This window comes from Limanda limanda, chromosome 10 (assembly GCF_963576545.1).
Source record: "Limanda limanda chromosome 10, fLimLim1.1, whole genome shotgun sequence".
In the NCBI taxonomy this organism is placed as follows: Eukaryota; Metazoa; Chordata; class Actinopteri; order Pleuronectiformes; family Pleuronectidae; genus Limanda; species Limanda limanda.
The window spans coordinates 8,058,581-8,080,180 of NC_083645.1; the positions used below are offsets into that span (position 1 = coordinate 8,058,581).

Here is a 21,600-nt window from a genome sequence, read left to right on the forward strand (position 1 = left end):
CTACAAAATAGATTCTGACACCCCAGGTAAAATCAGTACGCCTTTTTATTAAATTAAAAACAATCTGTTCAATCTTAACAAAATGTAAAATGAAGGAAAAATAAACTTCACCCAAATGAATGTACCATGACTTTCTTTCTACTTTGCCTTATTGTTCACAGTATCATTAGAACAGTCATCTGATGTTGTCTTGATTTCCTGTGGCATTAATCAAACCTCTTTATTGCATACAGGATGTACAGATGAGCCTTTACGCTTCAAGGAAATCATCAGGGAAATAAAGGGTCCTCAGTTCATACAACACATTTCAGTTAACAAAAAAAGAAAAATCTGCCCAGCACAAGACTTGTGTGGTTGAAAATAAACAGGAACCCAACAAGTGCTTTTATGCCCCTCACACAAAGGATATACAAAGTACAGCAATATCCCACTTCAGTTCAGAAGGAACAGGAGGGGGGAGATGTCTCGGTATCTTAAGACTCCAAAGCATTTACATACTGTATATACAAACAAAATCTGCTTGAAGAACTGAAGGGTTGGCACAGTCAGTGTTGAATAAGGAAGTGACCACTTCTATGGACTGATGACAGTTTGGACAGCATATTAGTTACTATATAAAAGTAGAGGGAAGATGAACTCTCACTTTGCCCTCCCTCTGTCTAACGAAAAACAAATCTTATCTGACGTAGATGATGTTACAGGCAGGAAAAAAAGGCCAGTCTCAGTGCAAATGCTCCAGCTTGCGTAGTCGTATGGGGTTGGGAATTGCTTGCTGGTTGCATGCAGAGGAGGGCTCCTCTTCCGGCGAGCGGAAAAGCACCCGGCCCCGGTGATTGAAAAGGTAAAAGGATGGATGGTTCCTCAGTGTATCAAAAGTTCTGGAGGAAGAAACAGATCTTGGTCATGAAAGAGCTGGTGCTGCACAGATTTTGATGAACTAGGGTCATGCACATGTTGGACACTGACTTCAGCAGATATTATAAACAAATAAAAGGTCTCATTTGCATACATTTGCATCTTAAGGATTTGACATGGAACCTATTTGAAAAAGTCTGAACACACAGTTAATGGGTTTGACAGATAGAAAATGGTTCAGGCCTGGGATTTTAAAGCCATTTAGGATTAACCATAACAGAGTTCTTGCAGGTTTTAACAAGATGAATCTAAGACTATTTAAGACCGTAATGAATGACATGTAAAACCAACGTCAAGTATGACCAAATATGAAGCATTATTGAAGCACCAGAATTTGTGATTGGAGATTTTCTTACGGTGAGCTCATATCTGTAGAGAAAGACCAAGCGTCACAAACTATGCATCATGCAAAAAATTCTCTTTAAAGGCTATCAATGCCTTAAGTTCTGATTATTTAAACGTATACTTTTTAAGACCCTGTAGAAACACTGCATACAGAATTTTTGTTTCCTTTTATTGCCATTAACTGGGATTTTTCGTTAATGAAAACCATAGATACACGGCCTACTGAAAAGGTATTTGATTCAACTTCTAAAATATAATATAATCATAAGCTGTATTTCCTTTGTCATATAAAGGCAGCTAATTGAGTTTCTCTCCTTCAGGTGCCAAAGTGATCAAGCATTTGCATCCATGGGTGTTACTGATGTATGATAGACAGTGCTGCACATATATGCACTGTGTGTGTGTGTGTGTGAGAATGGCAAAACTGCACTGTAAAGCATTCTGCGTGGCCATACAGGCTAGAAAAAGACCTATATAAATACAGAGCATTTACTATTCACTGATGAGACTGCCATCTGTTATGGCCTCAGAAACTGTCAACGCTATTTCCCCTGTTTTTCCATAGACAGTGATTAATCAATGAAGCTAAACTATAAATATCTGATCGAACAATAACAAAAACACAATCTTTTACACTAATGAACTACAAAGGCCCTTCACAGCACAGACCAAAGTGTAACACTGCCGCTGCTGAGGGACATGTGTGTGTCTCTGTGGGACCTGATTCAAAGTAACGATGCTATAAAAGCTGTGCAGGTGGTGACGCACACGTGTCATCTGTGGCACAGGACAACAACACCTGCAGAACACCGGGGGAGTGAGCTGCTCCGGGGCAGAAGGACCTACTTGTTTTTCAGCTCTGAGGAGGCATCCATTTCCCTGAACTCTCCAGCGATGTGGACAATCCCATAGCAGGTCATCACAAACGATAACAGGGTCTGTAGTACAATCTGTAAGAGGACAGAGGGACATTATTGAACAAAGGGGACAACTGTGGGGTGGGTTGTACACTGGAGGTAGACATGTCCTATTGGGAGAATGAAAGTCACTCACATCAATTGGTAGTGTCTCGTTTTCCTTCTCTGTGAGTCGCATGTATGACCGATCTGTTGACAGAAAAAAGATGGATTGATTTGAAACAAGTCATCTTTCAAACGGAGGATTGCACAGTTCACACAAACCGTCACGTGTCACTGACTGTGGTGGTTTATTACGAACAACAGATGTAAATGTATCTTTGTCTGATTCTGGGCTGAGATGTGCAGCGTTAGCATCTAGCTAGCGAGCTAGCCCGAGAGGCCCGTCCTGATGTCTTATCACCAAGCCGGGGAACCACCGAGCCCGCCGGCCTGGAGCCAACACACACCCGCAGACCTGCCCTCCATCCCCCGCCCTGATACTCACGCTGTGCCGCTGAGAAGGCTGCGTGGGCTAAGGCAAAAAGTCCGACACCGACGACACCTTTCCAAAAAGACGAGGCCATCTTGAACCAGGGCGACTAGGAGCTGAGCGCACTGACGTAAAGCAGTGTCGTAAAGAGCCGCAACAGTGACGCTGTCAAAATAAATTCACAAACTGGGAAAGAAAGGAGACAAGAACACGTGTAGATCAGATTAAATATCAACAACACTTTTAATGTTCTTTTTGTTTTATATGCAGTGAACCTGTGCGAGTTTATATGTTATGAATGCTTTTGTAATTAGTAAGGGCTCTTACTTTGAAGACACAACTTGACTTCCGCTCTAGCTACTGCCTCTTCCTGTTAGCTACCGCTGCTCCTTCGTGTCATACCACATTGAGCCATCCACTCATTCTTACATACATAGTTCACCCGGTGTTTATTTAAACAAACACAAACATGGCAGACGCCATTCAAAAGAAGATAAAAGCGGAAATAGAAATATATACCCAGATGCAGAAAGGTGGGTCGTTTTCCTTACACACGTCGAGCCATGTTGTAGTAGCTAACAAGCTAACTGGCCATATTAGGACAGATACCCCCTCATGAAATACGCTACTTAAACATTTCATACGCATTTAAACTACTAATTAGGCTCAGTAATATCTAAAGTGTATTGTTAAAACACATGTGGTGAATTACTACGCTCACCGGCTAATGTCTGTGTGTCATTCAGATGTTAGCAAGAGCGTGGCAGCCCGACAGAAGCTCGAGGCGCAGCTAACAGAGAACAACTTTGTCAAAGAGGTAACTCGTGTCCTTCTAATGTGTTATGTTTCATGAATGGAGTTCACGTTGGTGGTCGTTGTCATTTATTTGTTTGTGTGACAGGGACGATGCTCATTCATCAACAGCTACTGTCATGACTGTCAATGAGACAGAGTTAGCGTAACAGGCTAGTTTTCATCTGTTCCCTGGACAGTTTTTTTAAATGGCAACCTGAAACTAAGATAAAAGGACTTGTAATAGCGTCACATACAAGCAACACATTCAGACAGGGGTAATGTATGACGATAAGTAACAGCACAGCATGTGACGCAAAGCACAGCAGGTGAAAAACAACAAAGGCAAACTGCAGCCAGGCAGCTACAGTCAGTAGTTAATCTAATGTGCACATTTCTGATGATCAATAAGCCATTTCTTCAGCTGACCAGTATAAGAACGCTGCGTATTTACTTCTCTTATCTGCATTTGAAACAGATTCAAGGTCCTTCATGTGTTGCATCAAGGTAGTGATCATTATTTAAGCTGTCATCTCTCTCTCTTTCCAGGAGCTGGATCTGCTGAACAGCACAAACACCGTTTATAAACTTATTGGTCCTGTATTAGTGGTACAAGATCAGGACGAGGCCAAAGCCACAGTTGCAAAAAGGCTGGAGTATATCAGAGGAGAAATGTGAGTCACTCAAGTTTGGTTCATGCCTGTAGTGCTATAGAGCACAGATATACACATTGGTTCTCACTTCTCTCATTAGCCTTATGTGTAAACATGACAACAGTATTTCAGAATAATCAGAAGAGTAGTAGTACATAGATCTTTCCATTATTTTTATATCTGTCAGTCCTGTAGAGATCATGACTTAGTAGTGTCAGAGCTGGAGCATGCAGAGAGATAACTGCAGAATGAGGACAGAGAAATTACAGGAGAAAGAAAACACAAATTTGGTGACATGTAGTTCAGTTAGGACTGAGCGAGAAAACGGTATCGATAATTACAGCAATATAACGTTTCCTCGATAGATATTTAAGACCTGGTTGATAGAACTCATCCATCCACGTCTTGACAGATACCTCGAACCCCATAGCGATGAACCAATTGTGTGTTTGGAATGTAGGTACAGCGTCAGGTTAGGTTGATGCACACGGCACAGAGTGTAGCAGCACACGTGTTCATGTTTAGGCTCTTGCACAGAGGTTGATGACTGCATCGATGCAGTGACTGAACATAATTGATTCATGTATTACACGTAGCGGATTTCCACTGCTGAATACTTTAAACCACTGATGCTTCAGGATTAGAACAGACGCACATTAAAGGTCGGGTCGCCCTTAGTCAGAGTCTCTGTCGGTTTCTGACTCTTCCCCACTCCCCCTCTGACCTGTGCTCACTGGTTGTGTTTATTGTTACACTTTTAACAATTAACATCATTGATCCGAAGTTATTAGGACACGTACAGGACTGATGTTTACTTTGTGTTTGTTTTATTAGCTCTTGAGTTTATGAGACACATGTTTAAACCTGCTACACAACACAAGACACAACGTGACTCGCACAGACAGGACATCAGGGTTTAAGTGAACGGAACAATCCGGAGTCATAATCCAACATCATTGATTAATAACTAAATGAATGTGATTTTCAGTTGGTATATGAAGCAGGACAGAGATGAGCAGACACACACACACACACACACACACACACACACACACACAACAAACACACTCCTGCAGACAGAAGCTCTCCCCTCAGATTATGACACAAAGTGGTGTTTTAACTTCTTTGTTGCAGAAGAAGCGACGCCCCATTTATCCAGAAACATAAATATGAATTCATTAGTTTTTTTTAAGATCAGTTCTATGTGATGATTAAAAAACATCGGAGGAGCAGTGTCACTTGTTTACCTGCTGAGTAATGACCCTCAATGCAGTGGCACTGATTCGATATAGACTGATATAAAACAATAATGGTCAGAAGATTTTTTCCATATCGCCCAGCCCTAAGTTCAGTCTTAATATCTTATATAATTTACATATATCCTCTGTCAGATGACACCATGGTGGTTTTAGAAACACCCCTCATCCCCTTGAACGTTTCTCTCTTCATATTCAAAGAAAAATAAAGTAGAAAGTATCGTATATCCCCCCCGCGGTGTCAGAGATGTATGTTTAGACGTGTGAGAAGGTTTCTCAGTTGAGCATTTGTGACTGTTTGTTCTGAAAGGCTTCCTCTTATTCAATGGATAGTTTTGTAGTGTGAGCAGGATCTTCATTACCTAAGTTCATATGGTATGCTTAGCATAGCTGTTTGTCAAACAGGAAATAACTTACAGAGCTGTGAGCAGCATGTTTCATGTGAGTGCATTCAGTTTATACAACTGATCTCAAGGGTTTTTTCTGCTGTTTCTTTAGTATTGTAATATTTATGTTGTTCTCTTTCCCTCTGTGTTTTTTCTTCCTGTCACAGTGTAAGGTACGAGGCGCTCCTGAAAGACATGGAGAAGAAATCTGACCAGCACCGAGAAGTCCTGTCCAGTTTACAGCAGGACTATCAGAAAGCTCAAGGCCTCGCTGTGGGCAAAGCCTGATCGAGTGGAGAAGCTGCACGCCCACACACACACACACTGTACAGTGTGTCGTGTCGGCACAGTTGATCCCAAATGAAATGGTCGCACGTTGCATTCTCCTTAGAATTTGTTAATTTCTTTGCGCAGAGCCACGCCCATGACAGCCATGCCCCCCCCCCCCCCCCCCCCATTCATTCAGTCATGCAATGTAAAACTACTACATGAGGTTGAGTCAATTCTGCTTGTATCCTGTCTTTTACTGTGACTATTCTCTTGTTTGCTAATAAACATGTTTTTCATTGAAGGTCATATAGTTTTCTCAAGTTAAAATTTTCTGAGCAGTGTCTCTGTTGAACTGATAATGTTAGATTACACGAAAAGGTCTTTGCATTTATGTGTGTTTGTGTGTCTGAGTTGCCTGTTTAGCATTTGCTGTAATTACAGAGGCAGGCCTGTGGCCACCAGAGCAGCTGTTGTCCAGTCACTGACCCTCCCCTCAGCTCAGCCGTGAATAAAGACACAGCGGTGGAGCATTGTTCCCCCTAATTAATGAATTTCCCTGCTGTTGACCACCAGCAGAGGATTAAGGCAACATGAATAACCAAAACCAAAGTCTTCTACAGATTTAACTGTGAAAATAACCTCAACAGAAACCACAGATTAAAAAAAACACTTGGGAGCTCTTGTGTGAATTTACATTTATGGTTGGAAGTAGCTTACACAGTCACAACTCTTTGATGATTGACTCTTTAGGGTGCTGTAGATTATATAATACACAGATATCAATCTAATTTTTTTATATAGTGTCATAGCATAATATACATTAGCTCAAGGCTCTCTACATACCAACGTAATATCTTAAAATGTAAACCTGTTACTGCCTTCACTGTAAGTTAATGCCCCTTCACCTTTTACCAAGTGATCCTAAAGAATTTGCCATAATTTGTGGCCTAATATTTCCACAGTAGCCGTCAGTCTAGAAGATAATGTGTGTACAAACAAAGCACACAGTGTGTGTTGAGGAATTTTTTACCATCCTCACACATTACTGTATATGCCACTATATATTAATGTATATTGAATATTACATTATATCTATACGGGAGAAGAATGCCTGTCTAAAATCCACAGATACTCCCTTCTCTCGCTAAACAGGACCCATAGTCTGGTTATCGACATTACATTGTGGTGTCTACGTTGAGGGACTTTCATATCTAACTCAGATGTACCAGACAGGGAGACACCAACTTCAACTCTCACCGACTTTAACTCTTTTATGTATTTCACCAGTGGCAAGATGCAAGGACATAATGTAATTTAGGATTACATACTTTAGACTTAACTATCTAATAGGATGCAAACACCTACATGTACCATAGAGAGTGACAGCAGTTCTAATATTTCATATATGTGCTGTTAGAATGGGTGATGCAGGGTGAGAGAGATATACTGAGATGCTTTGGGAGACATATTTAGACTTGCTCATGTTACTCTGTTAGCGTTTTTATATTGTTCCCCCTTCTGGTCTCCTTGATGCATCAAGTCTACATTAAAATATTCTGAATAAATCAGCTGCTGCCTGAGTTAATAGGCAACCATGTGTGGAACATGAGCGTTCACTGTGGGGTTGAAGCTTGGAGATGGATAAGTCTTTACTGTTCAGCAGCTTCACATCGCTTCCTCATTCTGACTCAAATGGGGCTGAATGGACCAATCAGAAGGTGTAAACTTTACACTATCACAATAGTTATAGGATAACGCAGAATATTGTTGGTTTTAAAGTGGCAGATGTTGGAAAAATGACTTTAAAATATGTAAATGCTTATCATCATAAGCATATATTTTGACTAATTCAACTTAAATATAGGCCTTTGTTCATTAACGTGACCTCTGAACCTTACATGTTTTTTGAAATCACTAAACATACCGACATTTTATTGAAATGTCCAGAATAACGCACTACCCATATTTTATTGAAAGTTACTTTTAGTTGTTTGAACCAAATCCTGTTTTTGATGATTTTATTCAGGGCTGCAGGGGACACACACATGTTTTAACGCGTGTGGGCAAAACAAATAACAACAAAACCTGCAACAACAACAACAAGACAGATCACAGAGCGGTGTCCGTGCACGAGCTCGTCCCCTCCGACGCGTGGGTGCCAGCAGACCCATTGACACACTGAGGTGCTGTGTTTTCATAATGTCCAAACTGCGGCTGTAAACCTGCAGACACGTGGCCGCGGGTGAAAATATAGAGCCACACATTCTCTCAATCCTGGATTAGAATATATATTAATCGGTAGATTCTGTGGGAGTCTGTAGAACTGTGATTAATTCTATAGTTCATTTTAGGGGTATTTTATTCAAGCTGTGAAACATTAAGCTGTCTGATATGAACTAATATCGGATTTATTCCAGACATATTTTATATAAATCCAGAAGATGTACAGGTGCCTTTATACCATGACAACATGTGCTCTACATGTAAATCTGTATATAGATATTCAAGCGTTCTGGCTCGTGGGAATTGAAGGCGTCAAAGGGTTCGCGGATGAGGCCAAACGGGGATTTATCACTTTGCGTTTATTGTGTTCGCGCTGATGTGGTAAAAAACAACACGTTCAGTGGTTTCTGTTGAGGTCATTCTTCAGTCACTTCTTGTCCAAAGTCAACAAACTGGAAACCATATCATAAAACATCTCATAATACAGCTGATAGCCCACATCCGAGCCGGACTAATCTGATCCATTTTACTCAGACAATACACCAGGCCTTGTTTAAACCTCATTCAGACAGATGCTCCTCAAATGAAACTCTAATCTGATTCCAGCTTTAATTGATTTACTTCAGTGATGTGAGCGTTTCACCAGCTGAAGCTTTGAGGTGCACAAAGGAGCATCCTGTCCACAGATCAGCGCAGCGGGACTAACACCTCCTTTCATACCAGAGGTTTCCAAACAGGCAGCGAGGGAATGTGTGCATGCGCACTGCAATACTGGACCAGGCACAAGGACAGCAAAGTTACACAGATTGAACATTGGGCATCTTTAGATGATAATGGGATGAACTATACTTTTATTTTAAAAAGGAAAATAGATGATAATTTAATAACAAGAAAATATCCACGTACATCCTCCAGTTTTAACGCACAGACCTCATCAGTGAATAATCCTTACAATTTCAACAGGGCCTCTCACCATTCGGTGCTCGGGCCCTAATTATAATTCCCATGCATCTTCTCCAGGAAATCTAAAAAAAACACAAGAACCACCAGGTCACCACGAGTCAAAGATTGCAGTCTGTACTTGGAGGTGGACTCTTCATTTCCATGCGCTCAGGGAGGGGTCTTTACTGGGCAGTTAGCACGCACCTTACCCAGGATGGGGAACAGTTAGGAAACCATCCAGCGTGCATTCATATGTTGATATGCGTGGGCCTGTAGCTTTTAGTGCATTATTCAAACGACAGTGGACACACCGTTTGCGCATCTGCAACATCAGGACACAATCCAACGAACAAAACCCATAGTCAAAGATTCTGAACAACAAAACTGTTTGTCGCTGAAAAGTTTGAAAAACATAAGAAATCTGGGCCACATTGAACCACTTCAGCTTGATGTATGAAGTTATTGTTGACACAATTATTTTAAATGGACTGAAATGACCAATAAATGTTCTCATGTGTTTAATCTGAATATTCAACATGAGTATATCCTATTCTACCATGTCGTGTTGTTTTTGAAAGGCAAGATAAGATCAGGATGCGGAAAGGGCTAAAGAAGTGAACATGTACACTGAATCTATTGGTTGCAGCCTCACTCATAATCTTTCATCACAGAAAAGCTAATGTGGGCTCATTAACAAATGTTCCAGGATAATTTGAGTTGTTGATAAAGTTCGGATGGTGTACAGGCATATTAAACCCACTCCAATGAGTGAAGGTATGTTCTCGCATTGTTTCCCCGTCTGGGGTTTTGTAGATTGGACACTTTCAGACCAGAAGCAGTCTGGAGCCCGAGCAGTGTGAATGAAACACTGCTTTGAAAACCATCAACATTCCAATAGACAAGATGTGTCATAACTGTTGTGTCCAGCCTGGATAAAGTATGTGTTAACTGCAACCTTTTCTTCTTCAACAGCAGCCGGATAGTCGACTGAAGTACAAGCATTTCACACAGCAAATAGGCCACTCAGTAAACTGTGAATGATCAGGAAACTGTACTTTTATTGTAGATAGGTAAGTTACAGGTTCAGCTTCAAAAGAACAGTTTCAACAACCGTATATGCCCACAGGGCAAATAGGGAAAAAATCAGCGCCCCTCATCGAGCTGCAAAAGTAAAAGCAGATTTTACGCACGGTTTACAACATTTTACGCACGCGTAAAAGCGCCACAAAAAATATATTTTCTCCTGATGTTAAAATAACACCAGTCTGCAGACATCCCCGTCTGGAAAAAAATATCACATGTACAGATCAAATATAAAAAAGAACAATATTTGAACACGAGGATGCCAAAATAAAAACGCCCCACATCTGTGGGAAAAAAATCATCTCATGGTGTCATAGAAAATGTCTAAACTGTACAGGGGTTCACGGCTGTACAATAAAATAGATATGTTTGTTGTCATATACAGTCAGGTTAGTATTCTCAAATAAAATCTGTGTCCCAAGGGTCTGCTACTGAGGCCAGGGCCTCCACACGTTATCAGTGTTGTTTGTGCACGCTGCGTTGGAGGAAAGCGACGTCCTGTGGAGGCCGGTGCGGTACGGATGAGAGTTTCCGTGCTTGCTGTGATGGCGGGCCACAAGGGGAGCCAGAGAAGACGAGTCACCAGCGGGTACCAGTGTCTTGTGGATGTGTTCAGATGGGGAAGCGTGAGTCTGCTCCTCGGGGAGAGCAAGAGAAACCTGACTTGCATCTCCGCCGGCTTCCTCTACCTCCTGGCTCTTGGTGGCGATGAAGTGGCTGACCCGGAGCAGGCAGGACCTCATGCCGTCACGGTAGTTGTGCTGGCGGGCACTGCAGGCCTGCTTCTTGGACATGACTCTGTCCTCATCCTTCTCTGTCCTCAAAAAGTCGACCACGCTCTCCAGAATCTCTGCCTTCTCCACCTTTGGATTCTTCAGTTTCTAAGACAAGAAAAACACAGTACAAATTAGCCATTACATTAATGAACACATTCAGAACCAAAGGAATCACGAAGACCGTAACAGAACCATGACGCACAGACGTACCTCGTTTTGTGTGCCCTCCAGCATCAGAAGTCTTAAAGTCTCCAGACTGTGGTTGATTCGCTCACGTCTGCGCTTCTCCATCAGAGGTTTGGGCACCTGGAGGGAAACGCACGACATTAGACTGATAAGTTCTTTTTTCAAAATGAGATATTCTCTTTAACAGCCGGAGTTCAGTAGCTTACCCTTCTCATGGTCCTCGGCCTGGGAGACTCAGGTGAAGATAAAGCCTTCATGCTCAGAGCGGTGTCGGTAGAGTGGATCCAAAATGAAATGAGCGCACATTTGGGTCCTCGTTGGAATTTGTTGATTTCTTTGCTCACAGTCGCGCCCCTGACACGCCCCCTCTCATTCAGCAGCCGTGACATTGAATAGAACTGATATTACATCACCAGAAAACGAGGGGAGTGTGCCGTGTGACCCCCCCCCCCCCCTCCCCACCCACAGGTTTCTGTGGTTACTCCATCTGTTTGTCAGTTCGCTCAAATGTTTAAACTTTAGTTGTTTTACTCAAAGTTGTGTTTTTATCAAGTAATTCGATCTGTCGTGTGATTATTTACCTTCACTCACTCATGAAGCCCAATTAAAGAAACAGTTTCCCAATGTCCTACTTTATTCAGAACAAGAGGGAAACTCTTTCTTTCTTTTTTGCATCAATTCTATTTTACATCAGCAGATTTTCCCCACAAGTTTCAACAGTTTTACGCACGCGTAAGCATCACCAAATATATTTGTTACAATAAAATAAGCCCGCAGACACTTTTTAACTGAAAGATGATGCAGATAGATATAAGTAAAGCCGCTTCTGTTTATCAACCCCCCTGCCACCCCCCAGTCCCACACACACTTACACACCCATCAGCCAAATTGCCCTGCTTCACACCTTTGCGCTCGTGTGTGTGTGAAGCCGTTGTGTTTATCTACACAGGGTGTGGTTGGTGTGAGGCCTTGACGCATGAACAACCCGATGCTCATTTTAAAGATGAGGGGGGTTTAGGGTGAGAATAGGATTTAGGCTTTTTTGGGGGGGCAGCTTCTTTGGCACTGGATTTCTGCTGACCACTGATCCCCATAATTGGCTAAAGTGTGGAGATAACACAGGGATGATCGGATCACGGAGAGATTAAGAGGCTTTTCAGAGGCAATGATACTTCCGTTTAAAATCAAAGACAGGGCGATCAGTGGAGGCTCAGGGGTCGCTCCTGGTAACCATGACAATGGAGAACTATATGGAGGCTCAACTAACTATATCGAGTTTAACATAGTGTACATTTTGTATATATTATGATACTTATATGATAAAGTCTATAGCCACACATAAAAAATACTCTCTCTCACAGATTTAGCAATTGGATGTTCATTCTCTCTCTCTCTGTATATGTGGATTTAAGACACGTGGACCCGCCCCATAAATAAGTCCCATACGTCCTTCTCTTGAGCCTGTGAAGGAAATTAATAAGTTTTAAACGTAGTATTTGGCTCCTCGAGTGAATCAGCCACACACTCACATAAGAGAGTGTGTGAATCCGAATGTCGGGTCAGGTATGAAGCTTCGCACACTTAACACTCATGTGTAATTATCACCCTCACACTCCATCATCACCATGTGACCTGATGTGCTCCCTTTTGCCCACTGTTCCCACACATCCCTTGACTGCCACGTTCATAATGGTCTATCATTTAGATTAATTCAGTTTTCTTAATCCACATGCAGAGCTCCAAATATATAAATAGATGCAGGAATGTGAGCGCGTAATAGTGGCACTTCTTTATTCGCACCATCAGTCTCGTAACGCGCTCTCATTTGGTCTTTTTCATCCCTTAGTGCAAAGTGCTGATGTCTCACACTTCATAAAAACTCGGAGCTGCTCACTCTCTCACTTCGATTCTGTTCCCACGAACAGAAATCCCCGAGGTTCCCATGGTCTCACTTCTCTGATGCCTTAGAGACAAAGTGTCACATCTACTAATACAATTAGTGGAGCAGAGGAGTGTGAATCGAGAACGTGGCTGATGTTACACAATGTTTGCCATCTAATCTAAGTGTGCTACTAAAAACCTTTTATTTGTAATGTACAGCTCCGTGTGTGTCAGATATTTTATTACAGTGTCTGTTGGAAATTTGGGATTAAAGTTAATTAGTCAGTAATTTAAAGAAAAGATGAAAAAATAGTCATTTTAAATATAACACATAGCTAAATTATATATAGCTTTTCCCAGAGCAGTTTATTACGAATGTCATACAGAATGACAACGTTAATAAACATGTATTCAGCTGCCAAATGATACCGTTTAAAAATATTTTATTTTTGATATATATATTGTAAAACCATTCAGACATGACAAATAAAAAAAAAACTGTTTTGATCTTCTGTCAGAAAAATGATCATCTGACTTTGACTGATTTTATCTTAACTTCTCATCATTAGCCAGCACGTTCGATTATTAGTTTCGATCTTGTCCAGCCCCATAGACGCGATACAACCACTCTCTGTTCAAGTGCCGTCACTGACACCTGTCAGCCAATCAGAGGCTGCACCTCGCCCAGTTGAACCCACCCACAGGGAGCTGGAGGCTTTATGAGCAGCTGCAGTTCTCAGTCTGGACATTTGGACCAAACACAGCAACATGACCAGAAAACTGCAGAACCCCAGTGTGGAGGATGGCAGAAGCAGAAAAAGGGTAAGAATCTATTCAATCTTTCATTAATCTAGGGACACTTGCTAACTGTACCTAGAAGTTAACCCATTTATTTATGAGAACAAATGATGGAGTAACACTCTGGGAGAGGTTACCATACAGGGTGAGGAAAATCCCTTCCTGGCTGCATCATGCTGTTTATCTTTCTCTTTGCCTTTAAGTCATCAGGAGGAATCAGTGGAGGAAAATCCAAACTGTGGATTTTATCGTATTTCTTTGACAATACAAAAAAAAAGAAGCCTCTTTATTATTGCGTTGTATCACTTTAACAGCAATTACAATCAACACAATTATTTTTTACAATCCAAGAACTCAAAACTTTGTTGTTTTTTTTCATTTTGCTTTAGAGGTATTACCAAAGACAAGCTTGATTTCTAATCATACATCACAGCAAAAAAAGTTGCATATTTCATAGGTGTACATTTCTCAACACAAAACAAAACACCACAAAAGGAAGGAATTGTAGAATTCAAGTTTTGTTTCAGTCATGTAAAATCTAATTTTATGTATTTTTTAAATGAATCCACCTTGACCAGTTTTAAATTCATCTTGGTGAACTGAGGGGGAATTTTTCGACAACTCCATCGTTTAAACTTGATGCATGTTTATCCAGTCCTCAGTCGAGGAAGCTTTGGGTTTCACACACTTACAACTTGCTATATCACATGCCATCAGCAGGATTTTCATAAGGGCTCTGCAGTCTTTTGAGTGTAACTGTTGTGGATAAATGCATCATCATTGCACATTATTTTCATGACTTGATGCGTGACCTTAACTTAACTATCTCATAATCTCTTTCTAGATCCTGAAGCCAGTTGTTGAAAAGAAGAGAAGAGATCGAATAAACCAAAGTCTCGCTGAGCTGAGGAGTTTGCTGTTGAACCGCACATCGGATCCAGTGAGTCAAGTCAAGAGATCATAAAAGATGCTGTATGTATTTTCATAAAAAACTTTCATTTCTATGATGAAAACTAATTTTTTTCCCCATGTTTGTGTGTTATCGCTCACAGCGACTACAGAATCCTAAAATAGAGAAAGCAGAGATTCTGGACCTGGTAGTAGAATATCTTCAGAAGTGGACAGATGGAAAGAAAAGGAGCAATGGTTAGTCAAATGTAATGATTCATCAGCCCCATGAAATGTACTCGATATGTAAATCCGTGTTGTAATCTTACACCCCTGTTTTCCCTCTTGCCTTCGTGTCTTGTCACTTGTTGCAGATTCTCCTAATGGTCAGACGAAGACTCGTGCTCCTGTGTTGAGCCTTCATCACTCAGAGTCCAGTCTTCCTCCACCTTTCAGCATCCAGGGTGCAGGTTTCCAGCAGTGCATGTCCCATCTGAGCAGCTACATGAGCAGAGTGACCCCGGCCCAGAGAACCAGCCTGATCGAGGGGCTGAAGCATCACACAGAGAAGCAGCAGAGACCAGACTTCAACCAGAATACGTCTGAACTGCAACAGGAAGCCGGGTCTGCGGACGAGTCTTCCAGGACGCTGCTTCCGTCCCTCTCTCCGTTTCAGCCCCACTCTTGCTCTACGCCATCCCACGACTACCTCTCCCCCCCCTCTTCCCCCTGGTTCTCTCCTTCTTTCTCCACATATGCCACCTCTCCTCCGTTCCCGTCGTTCTCCTCTCACTTCTCCTTCCCCCCTAGCCTGTCACCTCCATCTACCAACACCTCCTTCTTCAGTTTCTCGCCCACGGCCCCTCACACCAGCCCTGCTGGCACCCACTTCCCACCACCCTGGGCCCCGAGACCCTCTCCACACCTTGTGCCGAGGGAGGGGTCAACACCGAACTCCTCTTCGTCCGTGTGGAGACCCTGGTTTTGAGAAGGAGGTGCAGAGACTGACAATCTGAGAACAGCAGAGCTAAACTTGAATGTGTGGATGAGAAGATGAACTACTCTTCTGCAATGTACAGTGTATATATTATCAAAATGTTATATATTTTATATTTCTCTCGTGAATAAAACTTGTATTTGAATCTTACAAAGTCTCTGCATGTATCTTCTGTATCTATTTCACATATATATGCAAATATATGAACACATTGCAGGTTTAATGATCACGCCCTCACCACTTTGACATTTATGATTGTGACAAGTTCTGTTTGAGGCACACAGATCAGTATTCAACAAGGTCGGAAACAATCCATTTTCACCAATATTAAATTTGTCAACCCGTAGATATAATGAAAAAGTCATTCTCTCCAGGTATCAGTTCAGATACCTATCCAGTCAGTCCTTGCTGGAGGCTCAGACTGTGACCATTACGTCTTGTAGCTGGCTGACAATAAAACAAACATTTGTTTTGTACCAATAAATGAGCTGCAATGTTGCCAAAGTAAATCTAGAAGAGCAGTCACTTCCATCAGCAAAGATGTTCTGAATTATCCGTGCTACCTCAGTGCGACCAAATGGTTGGACAGCTCCAAAATACATAGAAGATCGATCAATCAATAAATCCAGTTTAATTTGCATAGCCCATGTTAACAAATCACAGTTGGTTTCATAGACAAAAAAAACCTTATAACTGCGGGCAAAATGTAGAAACCTCAGACAAGAGAAAAGACAATTCTAATTTATTTAGGTTGAGGTTTCCTAGCTGAAAAACACCAGATAAAATCAATAACTCTGTGGCTCTGCTCATTCACATCCCATTGCTCTGGGTCTGATGGCAATTTTATAACTAGTATAATATATGGACATTCGATTAAAAGACATTTAAAAATAAAAACATGAAAATGAATAATGTCTTTAATCCCCTGATGGTTTGGAGATACACTTTTCATCTTTGGGTCTAGTGTGGAGAAGCCGGCCAGTAATGTGTTATGTAGAGCTCAGGCACTGATGGGAAACTCCAGCTAATTTACACATCAGAGTCTGTTTACAGGTGTTAGAGACTTCTGCTGCATATGTGGGAAAAGGTTTTGTAAAGCTGTTCCAGGTCGATGAACTGCCCCCCCTCCTCCTCTGCTCGAGGCTCCATATCCTGCTCCTGGGACAACATGCCAGATTTTCATACCCAAATCAGCAGTCGAGTTGCATTGTGGGTAATATAATACAAAAGTCAATCCAGAATGAACCACAGATAATGGCAGTCTTTAACGGCACACATTTTCTTCATTGTCAAAATGTGCTGCTGATAAGTGCTTTCTAGGTTCTAGAGCAACTTTAAATCTTTATAAAAGCAGTCGCCTAAAATCACTGAAAACATAACTGGCTTATGACAAAGGTTAGTTGCTCAGGTCAAGTGAGAACATATTATATTGTTCTACTAACATTTTGGGTATCTCTTGATAAATTAATATTTTTTATTTCAGATGAAAAATATGTGGCATGTGCAGAAGTTGGGTCACGTATTAATGTCAGCATGGTGTTTGTTTGACTTCACCTTCTGACCAATGGGTCATTAATAAATAATATAGTTAATTAAGTTTCTCAAACAACCCCCACATCGTTCCTGTTGTAAATATTGAAGTTGGTAAATGAGAGAAAATTCTCACCAATTCCTCAAACAGCTGTCAAACTGGGAGCTCCTGCCACTGATTCATGTTTCCACAGAGCTGCTGCAGATTATTCAGGACGAGAAAACAAAAAACCTTAATAAACCATTGACATCCCGACTGTGGAGAATGAGCCCCACAGCATTTTGACTTTTAGTTCAAGCAGCATTCCATCTTTTGCTTGTTAACACATTATTCTTTACAACCAGAGATTTCTTTTGTGTTAGCTCTGCACGTGTCAAACCTCAAACCCCAGACAGTAATATAATTATACATTTTATATATATGGCACTTTTCTAAACAATATTACAAAGAAGAGAAAATGGATCTGAAAACTTGATTGGATTGTTTAAATAGATAAATAGGATTAGTCAGGGTTAATGAGAGCCAATGTCAATCATTTGTAAAAGGTTTCATAAAATGATTTAAGAAGGGATTTAAAAAAAAGCTCGATAATTTGTCCTTCTAAATTCAACAGGGAGTGAATTCCATAATGTGGGAACTCTTACTCTTTAGGCCCAGGCCCCATTTGTTACAAGGTGAGAGCTGGGAGTGACCAGCAGGGCTCTGTCGGCAGATCAATACGTTTAAAAGGTATTTGTGTTCAAGGTCATTTAAGGCCTTTAAAGTGAGCAAAAGACTTTAAAAATAAAAACAAAATTGAACAAGATGTCCACAAGGTGTCAGATCTCAACCATCGGATTGCCCAGGGGTCCCTGAGCCACAGTCTTTTCTCATTCAGCTCAAACAAAAATCAGAATGACCTGGTCACACTTTTGCATTTGATCCAAATCCTATCTTCATGACATTTTTTATTTGTTTAGATATAGCAAGGCGTTGCTATATCTAAACAAGATCGCTGCAGAGTGCATCACTGAGCTATGGTGAAAATCAATAAATGTATTTTCATAAAGTGTTATAGTTAGCCTACCAATCTACAAAATTATTTTTTAAAAGGCTGCAGAATACACATATCTCTAAAAAATATATAAATTGAACAAATTGCAAACCATACAAAACTGCATACAAATAAATAAATACATAAATAATGACATGGCTTAATTAAAAACATAAATATGGGAGGCATTCTCCAAGTGAGTATTAATTAGGGCCCTTTGTCTGTGTGTGTGTCAGTTGTAGTGAGACGTTAACAATAAACATAACTGTTTTACAATGGAATTCATTGGATACAAGTCAGTGATAAACTTGCCTACAGGACTTTATTTGCAGAAGATAAAAAATGATGTGAGAATCATCAAATGTGAAAGTAGTTCATGGTTGTTGAGATATTTTCACCTAGGTGACCAGCAGAGGGCAGCATTGACACAGTGTAGACTGGTGTGGTGATCTCCATCCCTCACTGACCTCTCACTGTGAGTAGAATAGATGGTGGGGGGGCTAAACAGAGGATGTCATCGAGCTGTTGCACCAACGATAAGCTCAAGATTCACCATCATCAATCTTCTGAGTCTTGAGCTCATATTTATCTCTTGATCACATCTCTATTACGAGTTCTGAACATCTCCAGCACAGAGGCACCAAAGCTTTGGGCCTGACAAAACAGAACTCATCACATGATAGAACACGTCTTTGGATAATGATTATTCCCCCCCCCCCCTCTTTGCACTGAAGAAGCTCCCTCTCTCTCTCTCTCATTAGTTATTAGGCAGCCATTATTCTCTGTCAGAGAAATGATAGGGCAGACAAATGGGGGGGGGAGCTTGATGCCCCTCACTGTCTCTGCATGTCTTGATCGCTCGGCACAGACGTATGAAAGCAGAGAAGGTCGCTCAGGCTGCAGAGGACTGCTGCTGCGGCACGCCACATAATTAATAGGGAGAGAGATCACCCCCTCTGGAATGACCTGACAATGGCTGAAAACTCCTTGGCATTTTCTCAGGACACGCTGATTAGAGCTGATCCTGTTACCCTCTTTAATCACTGTTTTTGTTTGCCATGAATGCGCCCATGCATTCCTGATGTGAGCTTGAAAACCCCGGGATGTTGTTCTGCAGAGATGTCACGGCTTTGACGTGGCCTGCCGAGGCCCTGCGAATTCTTTCGTGCTGGTGCATTTCAAATATCCAAACACTGGTGTCAAGCGTTTTTCATCGCACATGTGCACACTTGTACGGTTTTTAAGTACACACGCCAAACAGCGAGAGGACGTATTGTACTGTGCTGGTATGTTCAACAGGACAAGTGATCATCATGGCTTGTTCCAGACCTTAAAGAGCTACTGCTTAACTTTCCAGGGCCGGTGCCACTAATCTGTCTTATCTGTGTTGTATTTACTTAAAAATAAGAACTTTTAAGGTACATTTTTATTAATTTAAAGTACTGAAGGGCATAGTGGACACAATGTGAGCAAATATACCAAAAAGTTATTTGACTCCCCCCTAACTTTTAATATACTTGTTTCATCAATACCTAAATTGCCATTACTACAGTTACAGATTTAGTTTTATTATCGATATTTGATTCAGATAAAAGTGTCAGTATGATAAATCTAATGCTATTTTGGCTAAGGAGGGTGTTTTCATCTGCAACTGTTTGTTTGTTAGTTTGCAGGATTATTCAAAAACTTCTCACCAGATCTCAATGAACATTTGTGTGTGTGTGTGTGTGTGTGTGTGTGTGGGGGGGGGGGTTACGTTTTGGTGCAGATCCATTTATTAGTGGGCGGATACATTCTTTTTTTCACTTTCTTTAACATGGCAAGGGGTTGGTTTTCAACATGTTCCTGGATAATTATTAGCATTATTGTTATTATTGTATTATAATAAAGACATTTTACATAAGGAAAACAAGACAGAAAATGTATTATGTAATAAGTGAACATAAATATTACATATTTTTCTTCCTTGTAAGGTTTTCAAATTGGAAAACAAATTATTTGACATTTCCTCGCTCTCTTCGTCCCTCCTCAGGTCTTATTGATTCAACAGCGTGGATTATTTTGCACAGAGGACAGAATTTACCGACATCTTAACAAAGAGAAACTTCACAAGATCATTCCAAACTGATTTAGATAATTTAGATAATTTATCCTTTTTGCCAGATGAACTACCCAGAGCGAGATCGAAGAAACTTGTCCACGTTCAGTGTTTGTCTTTACAAAAGCAAATGGCTGTAATCTACTCGAGTGATTCTCTAAACTTTGCACTCAAAGTGTCTCTAACCTGCGTGTTTGTGTTGGAGTGACCACACATTCTTCTGGAGTTGAGTCAATTTGTTTGACTAAGCTCTGTTTAGAAAGACAATCCATGGATTCAGTGCTTTCTATCAGTCCGATTGAAGGACTGCTGCAGACTCAGTCAGCATCCCCGGAGCAGCACTCCTCATTCTCATGGCATGGCAATACCAAAGAATGTAGATCTGTCACTACCCACAACTAAATATCATTTTTTTCCTCTCTTTCATTTCTCTCTATCTCGCTCCCTCTCTTTGGTAGCTGCTTTGAAGTAAACAGGGAAAGGATCCCAGACTGTAGCAAATTACCTGAGGACTGAAACATTTTTGACATAAGTCCTGAGAGACGAGGGCGAGCCACTTTTCCTGGCGGCCTCTTTGGCGTTTTTAATCTGGGGCTGAGGGAGACAGCAGCGCTGACAGAATGATGGGACAGCTGGACAAGCTTCCAGGCAACGGGCAGGACAGAAACCAAAGGGCCACTGCAGACGTCTGCAAACAGAGCAGGGCAGCCGACCTGGAGCAGGACGAGCGCTCGCCTCCTCCATCTCAACAGCTTGAATCTCAATCATGGAGCTTGAAATTAAATATAGAAACGATTTGTTTTTAATCTAATTTTAGACTCAAGGCCTCACATCTTCATGAACATTTATTGCAGGTCACGAGGATGAAGGTTTGTTATTATCTTCCCCAAGGAGGGAATGTTGTCATCCCTGTCGTCTGTTTGTTTGTTTGTTTGTTTGTTTGTTTGTTTGTTGTAAGCAAGATTACACAAAACAGATTTCAATGAAACTTGGAGGGAGAATGTCGTACAGATCGGGAGAGAACCCGTTAAATCTGTGTGTGGATCTAGATCCGGGCTTGGATCCAGGAGTTTCTTTTCACTTTCTTAAACATTGCAAGACACCAACATTTTCACATATTTATAATAATTCATTGATCTTGATGAAAAATGATGACAT

General features: G+C 41.2%; 4 protein-coding genes across 4 annotated transcripts; 2 read left to right on the forward strand and 2 right to left on the reverse strand.

Annotated features, from left to right (window-relative positions):
* Positions 1–27: 27 nt before the first annotated feature.
* Positions 28–2,764, reverse strand: mmgt1 (membrane magnesium transporter 1). Its single transcript, XM_061079522.1, has 4 exons — positions 2,665–2,764; positions 2,314–2,366; positions 2,107–2,210; positions 28–878 (listed from the first exon to the last, which is right to left on the reverse strand). Exons 1-4 carry the CDS (start codon positions 2,741–2,743, stop codon positions 722–724), a joined length of 393 nt encoding a protein of 130 aa, XP_060935505.1. The 5' UTR covers positions 2,744–2,764; the 3' UTR covers positions 28–721.
* A 253-nt stretch (positions 2,765–3,017) lies between these two features.
* Positions 3,018–6,170, forward strand: pfdn6 (prefoldin subunit 6). Its single transcript, XM_061079703.1, has 4 exons — positions 3,018–3,182; positions 3,396–3,466; positions 3,991–4,115; positions 5,904–6,170. The coding sequence occupies exons 1-4, from the start codon at positions 3,119–3,121 to the stop codon at positions 6,022–6,024; spliced, it is 381 nt and encodes a 126-aa protein (XP_060935686.1). The 5' UTR covers positions 3,018–3,118; the 3' UTR covers positions 6,025–6,170.
* A 4,512-nt stretch (positions 6,171–10,682) lies between these two features.
* On the reverse strand, positions 10,683–11,473 carry her5 (hairy-related 5). The gene is made up of 3 exons (XM_061080233.1): positions 11,423–11,473; positions 11,241–11,336; positions 10,683–11,135 (listed from the first exon to the last, which is right to left on the reverse strand). Exons 1-3 carry the CDS (start codon positions 11,471–11,473, stop codon positions 10,683–10,685), a joined length of 600 nt encoding a protein of 199 aa, XP_060936216.1.
* Positions 11,474–13,865: 2,392 nt separating this feature from the next.
* Positions 13,866–15,771, forward strand: her11 (hairy-related 11). The gene is made up of 4 exons (XM_061078979.1): positions 13,866–13,919; positions 14,740–14,835; positions 14,948–15,041; positions 15,158–15,771. The coding sequence occupies exons 1-4, from the start codon at positions 13,866–13,868 to the stop codon at positions 15,769–15,771; spliced, it is 858 nt and encodes a 285-aa protein (XP_060934962.1).
* Positions 15,772–21,600: the final 5,829 nt, after the last annotated feature.

Excerpts from the sequence above, each read along its gene's own strand:
- her11 (XM_061078979.1), top strand. The coding sequence starts at position 13,866 with ATGACCAGAAAACTGCAGAACCCCAGTGTGGAGGATGGCAGAAGCAGA. Across the intron at positions 13,920-14,739 it reads ATGGCAGAAGCAGAAAAAGG|ATCCTGAAGCCAGTTGTTGA; the intron begins GTAAGAATCTAT and ends ATCTCTTTCTAG. Across the intron at positions 14,836-14,947 it reads TGAACCGCACATCGGATCCA|CGACTACAGAATCCTAAAAT; the intron begins GTGAGTCAAGTC and ends TATCGCTCACAG.
- pfdn6 (XM_061079703.1), top strand. The coding sequence starts at position 3,119 with ATGGCAGACGCCATTCAAAAGAAGATAAAAGCGGAAATAGAAATATAT. Across the intron at positions 3,467-3,990 it reads AGAACAACTTTGTCAAAGAG|GAGCTGGATCTGCTGAACAG; the intron begins GTAACTCGTGTC and ends CTCTCTTTCCAG. Across the intron at positions 4,116-5,903 it reads GAGTATATCAGAGGAGAAAT|TGTAAGGTACGAGGCGCTCC; the intron begins GTGAGTCACTCA and ends TTCCTGTCACAG.
- her5 (XM_061080233.1), bottom strand. The coding sequence starts at position 11,473 with ATGAAGGCTTTATCTTCACCTGAGTCTCCCAGGCCGAGGACCATGAGA. Across the intron at positions 11,337-11,422 it reads GGCCGAGGACCATGAGAAGG|GTGCCCAAACCTCTGATGGA; the intron begins GTAAGCTACTGA and ends GTTTCCCTCCAG. Across the intron at positions 11,136-11,240 it reads TGGAGGGCACACAAAACGAG|AAACTGAAGAATCCAAAGGT; the intron begins GTACGTCTGTGC and ends TTCTTGTCTTAG.
- mmgt1 (XM_061079522.1), bottom strand. The coding sequence starts at position 2,743 with ATGGCCTCGTCTTTTTGGAAAGGTGTCGTCGGTGTCGGACTTTTTGCC. Across the intron at positions 2,211-2,313 it reads ACGAGACACTACCAATTGAT|ATTGTACTACAGACCCTGTT; the intron begins GTGAGTGACTTT and ends GTCCTCTTACAG. Across the intron at positions 879-2,106 it reads TCCTCAGAGCTGAAAAACAA|AACTTTTGATACACTGAGGA; the intron begins GTAGGTCCTTCT and ends TTCTTCCTCCAG.